This window comes from Oryx dammah, unplaced genomic scaffold, assembly GCF_014754425.2.
Source record: "Oryx dammah isolate SB20612 unplaced genomic scaffold, SCBI_Odam_1.1 HiC_scaffold_25, whole genome shotgun sequence".
Taxonomy (NCBI): Eukaryota; Metazoa; Chordata; class Mammalia; order Artiodactyla; family Bovidae; genus Oryx; species Oryx dammah.
The window spans coordinates 73,580,936-73,591,248 of record NW_024070209.1 but is presented as its reverse complement, the minus strand read 5'-3'; the positions used below and the strand labels follow the sequence as shown (position 1 = coordinate 73,591,248).

Below are 10,313 nucleotides of genomic sequence, written 5' to 3'. Positions count from 1 at the left end.
CAGGAGTCTTCTCCAACACCACAGTTCAAAAGCATCAATTCTTTGGCGCTCAGCTTTCTTCACAGTCCAACTCTCACATCCATACATGACCACTGGAAAAACCATAGCCTTGACTAGATGGACCTTTGATGGCAAAGTAATATCTCTGCTTTTGAATATGCTATCTAGGTTAGTCATAACTTTCCTTTGAAAGAGTAAGCCTCTTTTAATTTCATGGCTGCAATCACCATCTGCAGTGATTTTGGAGCCCCCCAAAATAAAGTCTGACACTGTTTCCACTGTTTCCCCATCTATTTCCCATGAAGTGATGGGACCGGATGCCATCTCTCCTCTTTCACTTTCATCAAGAGGCTCTTTAGTTCCTCTTCACTTTCTGCCATAAGGGTGGTGTCATCTGCATATCTGAGGTTATTGATATTTCTTCTTGCAATCTTGATTCCAGCTTGTGCTTCTCCCAGCTCAGCGTTTCTCATGATGTATATAAGTTAAATAAGCAGGGTGATAAGATACAGACTTGACGTACTCCTTTTCCTATTTGGAACCAGTCTGTTGTTCCATGTCCAGTTCTAACTATTGCTTCCTGACCTGCATATAGGTTTCTCAAGAGGCAGGTCAGGTAGTCTGGTATTCCCATCTCTTTCAGAATTTTCCATGGTTTATTGTGATCCACATATAAAAGTTATGTTCACACTATACTGGAGTCTATCAAGTGTACAACAGCATATCAAAAAAAAAAATACTTCATTGCTAAAAGTTTTTAACCGTCACCTGACCCTTCAACAAGTCATGATCTTTTTGCTGGTGAGGGTCTTACCTTGATGTTGATGGCTGCTAACTGATCAGGGTGGTAGCTGCTGAAGTTTCGGGTGACTGAGGCAATTTCTTAAAATGAGACAATGAAGTCTGCAGCATCAGTTGACTCTTTCATAAATGATTTCTCCATAGCATGTAAAACTTCCAGAACTGGAGTCAATCCTCTCAAACTGGGCTTCTGTTTTATCAAATAAATTTATGTAATATTCTATTAATAAAGTCTTTGATGTCATTTCAACAATCTTCACAGCATCTTCACCAGGAGTAGACTCTATCAAGAAACCATCTTCTTTGCTCATTCATAAGAAGCCATACTTCATCTGTTAGTTTCATCAGTAATCAGTCACATCTTCAGCCTCCAGTTCTAATTCCGTCTCTCTCACTATTTCTACTATGTCTGCATTACTTCCTCCACTGAAATCTTGAACCCCTCAGTCATTCATGAAGGTTAGAATCAGCTTCTGTTAATGTTGATATCTTGACTTCTTCCCATGAATCACAAATGTTCATAATGGCATCTAAACTAGGGAATCCTTTCCAGAAAGTTTTCAATTTACTTTGCCCAGATCTATCAGAGGGATCACTCCCTATGGCAGCTATAGCCTTACAAAATGTATTTCTTAAATAACGAGACCTGTAAGTTGAAGTTACTACTTGATCCATGGGCAGAAGAATGGATGTTATGTGGGCAGGTATGAAAAAAACATAATCTTGTACTTCTTCATCAGAGCTCTTGGGTGACCAGGTGCATTGTTAATGAGCAGTAATATTTTAAAAGGCATCCTTTTTTCAAAGCATTAGGTCTAGATGGAGGGCTTCAAATATTCAGTAAAAATATGCTGTAAACAGACACGCTGCCATCCAGGCTTTGTTGTTCCATTTATAAAGCACAGGGAGAGGTGACGAAGCATAATTCTTAAGGGTCCTAGGATGTTCAGATGGTAAATAAGCATTGGTTTCAACTCCCAAGTCACCAACTGCATTAGCCGCTATCAATAGAGGCAGCTCATTCTTTGATGCTTTGGAGTCAGGCATTGACTTCTCCTGTCTAGCTATGAAAGCCCTGGATGACATCTTCTAATAGAAAGCTATTTCATCTACATTGAAAACCTACAGCTTAGTGTAGCCACCTTCATTAATGATCTTAGCTAGAACTTCCGGAAAACTTGCTGAAGTTTCTACAGCAGCACTTGCTGTTTCACCTTCCATTTTTATGTTATGGAGATGGCCTCTTCCTTAGACCTCAGAAACCAACCTCTGCTGGCTTCAAACTTTTCTTCTGCAGCTTGCTCACCACTCTCAGCCTTCATAGAACTGTTGAGAGTGAGGGCCTTGCTCTGGATTAGGCTTTCGCTTTAGGGAGGGTTGTGGCTGGTTTCATCTTCTATCCATATCACCAAAACTCTCCATATCAGTGATAAGGCTGTTCTGCTTTCTCAGGAACTTTTCCTTTGCATTCACAACTTGGCTGACTAGTGCAGGAGGCCTAGTTTCTGGTCTGTCTTGGCTTCTGACATGTCTTCCTCACTGCTGCTGCTGCTGCAGCTGCTGCTAAGTCACTTCAGTCGTGTCCGACTCTGTGCGACCCCATAGATGGCAGCCCACCAGGCTCCCCGCTCCCTGGGATTCTCCAGGCAAGAACACTGGAGAGGGTTGCCATTTCCTTCTCCAATGCAGGAAAGTAAAAAGTGAAAGTGAAGTCGCTCAGTTGTGTCCAACTCTTAGCAACCCCATGGACTGCAGCCTACCAGGCTCCTCTGTCCATGGGATTTTCCAGGCAAGAGTACTGGAGTGGGGTGCCATTGCCTTCTCTGCCTTCCCACTAAGCTTAATCATTTCTAGCTTTTGATTTAAAGTGAGAGTCATGTGAGTTTTCCTTTCACTTGAACACTCAGAGGCCACTGTAGAGGTACTGACTGGCCTAATTTCAATATTGTTGAGTCTCAGAAAATAGGAAGGTCTGAGGAGAGGGAGAGAGATAGGGGAATGGCCAGTCAGTGGAATAGTCAGAATAAATATTATTTATTAAATTAGCCGTATCAGATGGGCGCAGTTCATGGTACCCCCCAAATAAATACAATAGTGAAAGCAAAAACCCCTGATCACAGATCACCACAGCAAATCTAAAATTAATGAAAAAGTTTGAAATATTGTGAGAGTTACCAAAATGTGACCCAGACACATGAGATGAGCAAATGCTGTTGGGGAAAAAATGGTACCGGCAGACTTGCTTGGTGCAGGGTTGCCACAGTCTTTCATTTACTTTCTTTTTGGACACACCACACCTTGTGGGATCTTAGTTCCCCAACCAGGGATTGAACCTAGGCCCTCTGGTCTGGAAAAGACCCCGATGCTGGGAAAGATTGAAGGAAGGAGAAGGGAGTGACAGAGGATGAGATGGTTGGATGGCATCACCAACTCGAAGGACATGAATTTGAGCAAACTCCAGGAGAAGTGAAGGACAGAGAAGCCTAGCATGTTGCAGTCCATGGGGTTGCACAGAGTAGAACATGACTGAGCAACTGAACAATAACACTTCAATAAATAAAAACAATAACACTTCAATAAATAAATAATAACAGGAGCAACAGTGTGTCTTACAGCTGGCATTACAATGGAAGCCCAAAGACAAGGGAAAGACTCCTTCAAAGGGAAGAAAGTAACCTGGCAACCTAAAATTCTTTATCTGATTAAAAAGTGGCTTTCAAAATTGAAATAAAAATAAACTCTTCTAGCAATTAAAAATGGGGAAGAATTTAGTGCCAATAGACCTACATGAAAAGCAGTATTACAAGGAGTTCCTCAAGAAGGTGGAAGCACGGCAATGAAGAAGTGGAGTATAACCGATGGTAAAGTATGGGCAAACATAGGTAATGACTATTAACCGTAAAAATATGATAATTGTATAAGACTGTTTTGTGAGGTTTAAAATATATGTTGAATTGAAATACATTACAATCAAATCACTATGTGGTACACCTGAAACTAAGAAAATATTGTAAATCAACCACGTCCCAATTTTTTAAAAACCTGAAATTAATAAACAATAATATACATTACAGTGGCTAGAAAATATGGGGGAGGGGGAATTAAGTGTTGTGAGGTCTTTCATTGTGACCAAAGAGGCAAAAATACTTTGGGGTAGATGCAAATGAGTCATAATTGACATTTATTGATCTTATTTCATTTTTGAAAGGCATTTTGATACATACACATGCTAGGTCAAAAATCAAGTTCCAACAAATTTCACAGGGCTAAAATCATACACTTCAGTTCAGTCGCTCAGTTGTGTCTGACTCTTTGAGACCCCATGAACCGCAGCATGCCAGGCCTCCCTGCCCATCACCAACTGCAGGAATCTACCCAAACCCATATCCATTGAGTCAGTGATGCCATCCAACCATCTCATCCTCTGTCATCCTCCTTCTCTTCCTGCCCTCAATCTTTCCCAGCATCAGGGTCTTTTCAAATGAGTCAGCTCTTTGCATCAGGTGGCCAAAGTCATACGGAGCATGTTCTTTGACCACAGTCAAATTAACCTAAAAAATCAACAATAAAATGATAATTTTTAGGAACTTCCCTGGGGGCACAATGATTAAGACAGTGTACTCCCAGTGCAGGGGGCATCAGTTTGGTCCCTGGTTGGGGAATTAAGATCCCTCAGGCCACATGGTGTGGCAAAAAAAAAAAAAAAAGATAACTTTTAAACAGTCCCCAGATATTTGGAAATTAATTAATGTACTCCTAATGGCTTAAAGCTCAACAGTCAGAAAACGAAGATCATGGCATCTGGTCCCATCACTTCATGGGAAATAGATGGGGAAACAGTGGAAACAGTGGCTGACTTTATTTTTTTAGGCTCCAAAATCACTGCAGATGGTGACTGCAGCCATGAAATTAAAAGACGCTTACTCCTTGGAAGGAACGTTATGACCAACCTAGATAGCATATTGAAAAGCAGAGACATTACTTCGCCAACAAAGGTCCATCTAAGTCAAGGCTATGGTTTTTCCAGTAGTCATGTATGGATGTGAGAGTTGGACTGTGAAGAAAGCTGAGCGCCGAAGAATTGATGCTTTTGAACTGTGGTGTTAGCGAAGACTCTTGAGAGTCCCTTGGACTGCAAGGAGATCCAACCAGTCCATTCTAAAGGAGACCAGTCCTGGGTGTTCATTGGAAGGACTGATGATAAAGCTGAAACTCCAATACTCTGGCCACCTCATGCAAAGAGTTGACTCATTGGATAAGACTCTGATGCTGGGAGGGATTGGGGGCAGGAGGAGAAGGGGACAACAGAGGATGTGGCTGGATGGCATCACTGACTCAATGCAGACATGTTTGAGTGAACTCCAGGAGTTGGTGATGGACAGGGAGGCCTGGCGTGCTGCGGTCATGGGGTCGCAAAGAGTTGGACACGACTGAGCGACTGAACTGACTGAAACAGTTCATGGATCAAAAGCACCTCAATGGATTTAGAAAATATGAATTTTAGAATTTAGAAAACTGAACTAATTGACAATAGAAATATGACATATTGAAACTTGTGGGATAAAGCTAAAACAACATAACGAGGCAAATCTATGGCAAAAGTACATGTTTTAGAAAAGAAATGCTGAAAATTAGCTATATATATTCCATTTCAAGAAGATAAAAAAATAAGACCAAATTAATCCCAAAGAAAATAGAAGAAAATGACAAAGTTAGAAGTATAAATTAATGAATTATAGAAATGTACAAAAAACCAAAAAGGTGTTTCATTGAAAAGGCTAAAACGTGAATTAACCTTAGTAAAACAGATTAAGAAAAAATTTAAAAATAGAAAGCACAAATTACCAATATCAGCAATGAAAAAAGAAACACAAATCCCATAGTCAATGATACATAGAGATAAAATACAACACACATATAGCAACAATTTGAAAACTTGGATGAAATGGATAAGTTCTTGAAAAAACAAAAACTTTCCAAAACCCACACAAAAGAAATATAGATCCTTACTTTTTAGAGGAACCAATCTACTCATAAAGAAAAACTCCAGACCCAACAGGGCTTCACAAGTGAATTCTTCTAAACATTAAAAGAGTAACCTAAAAGAGGGAAGATTTCTCCAGTTAATAAGTTGGCATAACCATGATACCCAAACCTGTCAAGGACACAGAAAGAAAGTTAAAATGGAAAGCGGGTCTCATGTACATAGTCACAAAAGTCCTAAAGAAAAACACGAGCAAATGTTAACTCACAGGTGGCAGAACTCCAGTGCTTTTCTCGTCCTCCAAGGGATTGACACAGATTATCCCATTTTACCCGCAAATGTATTATCATCTACACGTCACATATAGGGAAACTGAGGGCCAAAGACAGAAAGAACTAGCCCAAGGGCACATTCAGGCTCAAGTCCACTTGATGGACATTTACCGGCACCTGCTGCACCGCAGCAAGGCCTGGGGGTGTGTCCCTCCTCTCGCTTCACCTCCCTGGACCTCTCATTCCGGGGCCAGTGTCTGCCCTGCTGCCGCTACACGGCCTGAGCAGACAGCCAGGCACCCTCTGGCTACTCCATAGTGTCCAGAGGCCTGGAGCACACAGGGGTGGTTCTCTCTGCCAGGCCCCGGGCTCCCTGCACTGACCCTGCCAGGAGCGAGCGTACGGCCCAGGCATTAGAAAGCAGGCCTAGTGGCCTGACCATCACCGCTCCCAGCTTTCCAAGTTACAAAGCACTTCTGTCTGTGTTTCTCATTTGACCCTCAGGGAACCCTCAGCAAGATGATGATATCAACATCTCCACTTTGGAGCAGCAATACTCCCACTTTGAAGCTGAGCAAAGTGAGGCTCTACAGGGTGGATAACTTGTCCAAATCATCCACACATAGAATAAGAGACCCAGGGTGAGACACAGGGCCTTTCTCACCACCCCAGAAGGCCCCCACCAAGCACTGTGGAACGTGATTGAAGATGTCCTGGATTATACACTATGAGACTGACAAGATCAACACAGATGAGTATGCTCAAAACTGCACAGACTATACAAAAAAGAACCCTCCAGTCCAGCTGAGTAGTGACACACACATTTTTTTTTTTAATGTAGAGAACACAGAGGGATGCCTCCACAGTATGAGAGATCAAATGCAAGCAAGAACCAAGACAGTATAGAAGGCAGAAATTAATGAATGCCTTTGAAGGGGCTCAATAAAGCCAGCAAAGGAGGATTCTTTAAATAAGTTCCAGCCGCAGCAGCTCCTCGGTAACAACAGGACACAGGGCCGAGGAAAAGGGGACAGGTGTGATGGCCCCTTGTCACCATGGAAGGCAGGATGGTTCCCCTTCTAAAGCCTGTCTTCTGAAGGAGATGAGTCCAAGGCTCAGCTCAGAAGCTTCTAGATCTCATTGGTAAACAGAGAAGGAACACCCCGGGACAGAGGAAGCCAGGACACACCAACTAAATGAGTCAGTGTGTGCCTTCAAACAGCACTGTCTGGAGAATGTGAGATTCCCCAATGGAACCCCCCGAAACTATTGCCCTGCCCATCTGGGTGGCAGGGTCCAGGAAAAGAGCAATTTCAGTGAACCTGCTGAGCCTGGAGCAAACAGCACCACCTGAACACAAAGTGACATGGTTCCCAGAGCAGACAGGCATATATTTTCAACCTACTGAGTTAGTTTATTCAGGGGAAGTCAGCCTTTGGAGAACAGGAAACTGGTGGATGAGATTTCTGAAGACCTTCAAAAAGCATCTGAGACGAGTCCAGACCAAAAACTATTTAAAAGACTGAGTCCCATGAGAGCAGGGAGCTTCTGCGGTGGACGAGGCTGGAGTGAAGCCAGTAAACACAGCGTGGGCACAGCAGGCACTTCTCTCAATGGAGAAATGTAAACAGTGGAGTCCCCAGGGGCTGGGCTGGCTTTACCGTGTCCACAAATGACTTAGCAGGAGAAGGCAGTGGGGAGCTTGCCCTGAGTGCCAAGGCAACAGTGCCCATGGGAGGAGGGAGGAGGGGATGACAGACTTCACCCAAAGGACCCTGAGCCCAGGGAATGTGTCTCCCACCTCCACCCCACTGCAGGGAGCCCTGGGCACACAGCATGAATCTGCACAAGAGTGAGTGATAGAGGGATGAGTGATGCCTCCCAAGAAACTGTGGTGCCGGAGAAGACTCTTCAGAGTCCTATGGACTGCAAGGAGACCACACCAGTCACTTCTAAAGGAAATCAATCCTCAGTATGCATTGGAAGGACTGATGCCGAAGCTCCAATACTTTGGCCACCTGATGCAAAAAGCCAGCTCACTGGAAAAGACCCTGATGGTGGGAAAGACTGAAGGCAGGAGGAGAAGGGGGTGACAGAGGATGAGATGGTTGGATCATATCATCGACTCAGTGGACATGAGTTTGAGCAAACTCCAGGAGACAGTGAAGGACAGGAAAGCCTGGTGTGCTGTAGTCCATGGGGTCGCAAAGAGCTGGACACGACTGAGCAACTGAACAACAACAACTCTAGAAAAGAGAATTCAAACTCCAAGGTCCACTGAGCCCTGGAGACCCAGAAGCAACTGGGCTCACTCCCTTCCGACAGGCCCCAAACTGGGGTCCCAGGCCGGTACTGCCCCAAGGCCTACCCCAGAGAGCCTGACCTGCTGCTGACTCTGCTCCTCCAGGTTCATCTTCACCTCCAGAGACTGGCGGGCCTCCAGGAAGGCCTTGCGGTGCTTGCGGTCTGCCATGTAGTAGGACATGATGCCCACGACGATGGCGCACAGGTAGAGGAAGACGTTGGCCAGAATCTGCATGCCAAGGAGGAGGAGAGGAAAGGACAATGGTCAGGGCCTGCCTTCAGGAGAGGGAGGGGACCAAAATCCACCCCCAAGTTGCCCAGGGTCCAGGGAGGTGTCCAGCAGAACCTCCGGCCTTGAGTGGGGATTCAGATCCCTGGAGTAGACCCTGCCCCCCACCATGGATGCCTGAAGCTATTCAAGGGTGTGGCTCCAGGCCTGGAAGACTGGCGGGAGGACCACTGTTCTCCCATCCTCCTTTACATGGTAGCCAAGCTGGCCCATCCCGCCCATTGCAAGGCCTGAGTGGTCCCTCCATTACTCATCCATTCACCCACTCACTCATTCAACGACCACTTACCCTTACTTCATAGGTGCATTTAGGCACTGCGCTGAATAGCTGGGGAGGAAAGTGAAAGAGATCTACTGGCCAGGCGTGTATAATGCTAACAGCTACTGGTCATAGGGAATGTCACAGGAGACCAGAAGAGGTCCTAGGCTGATTCCATTGTCATAATGCTACCTAACATGTGAATCACAGGTTACAGACCTCTAGGATTCACATGCATCCTTTGAGCCAACTCACCTGCCACCTGGTGAGAGGGCGGCCAGCACCAATATCCAGGTCTCACAAGGAACTAAAGCTACAGGAAGCAGAAGAAGGGGTTTGGGATCTAATGTCGGTCCAGTGAGCTCAGTGTATTGGCACCAAGGGCTTCTTTGGGCATCAAGAGGCTGTTTCCCCAGCCCTGGGGTGCCCTAGGTGTCCCTGGTCCCTAGCTCCCAGAGGCTGCCAGTGGTAACTTTGACTGTGGACCTGACATCCAAACCACATTTCCGGGTGCTGGCTGCTGCCAGCTCCAATCTCTGACCCAACTTGGCCCCATTTGGGGCTGGACCAGGTTCTAATTTCATACTGTTCGTGGGGTTCACAAGGCAAGAATAATATTTTTTCCAGTAATCATGTATGGATGTGAGAGCTGGTCAGAAGGCTGACCACTGAAGAACTGATGCTTTCTTGTGGTTTAGAGAAGACTCTTGAGAGTCCTCTGGACAGCAAGGAAATCAAACCAGTCAATCCTAAAGGAAATCAACCCTGAGTACTCATTGGAAGGGCTGATGCTAAAGGTGAAGCTCCAATACTCTGGCCACCTGGTGCAAAGAGCCAACTCATTGGAAAAGACCCTGATGCTGGGAAAGACTGAAGGCAGGAGGAGAAGGGAGCAACAGAGAATGAGATGGTTGGATGGCATCACTAACTCAATGGACATGAGACTGAACAAACTTCAGGAGATAGCGAAGGACAGGAAAGCCTGGTGTCCTGCAGTCCACGGGGTCACAAAGAGTTGGACACGACTTAGCGGCTGAACAACAACAAAGGTTCTAGTTCCTTCCACTTCTCTAAGTGGCTGTGAATTCACCACTGGCTGTGAGTCTTCTCCAACAAGGCCTGTTTCCAGGTCTGGTGCCTCTTACTCCCCTGAGGCTGCCCCAGGTTACCTGCCTTGATACTCTGAGGGCCTGTCAGAGGTGGACAGACCTCTCCTCTCAAGGGTGTGGTTTTGGGAGCAGAAGGTGGAAATTGAGAGGTGGGAAAGGAGACAGAAGTTTTTAGTTCCTGGCCCCAGGGGAAGAAAAGATCAGTCCAGTGGAACACAATAAATTCTGAGGTAGGTGAAAAATGCAGGGAAGTCCATTTTAGATTTTTGAGCAAGAAGGTTTAATAGATAATAAG

The 10,313-nt window shown here is 45.1% G+C and overlaps 1 protein-coding gene across 3 annotated transcripts in view; it reads right to left on the bottom strand.

Annotated features, from left to right (window-relative positions):
• ADCY3 (adenylate cyclase 3) overlaps positions 1-10,313 on the bottom strand; it is an 86,114-nt gene that overhangs the window by 38,215 nt on the left and 37,586 nt on the right. For 2 of the 3 annotated variants that reach the window (XM_040224487.1, XM_040224488.1), the window contains exon 3: positions 8,441-8,590. The exons of the other annotated variant lie outside the window; for it this stretch is intronic. In XM_040224487.1, the coding sequence (XP_040080421.1) occupies positions 8,441-8,590 (150 nt within the window). The remainder of the gene's footprint in view (positions 1-8,440; positions 8,591-10,313) is intronic. 3 annotated transcript variants of the gene reach the window in all.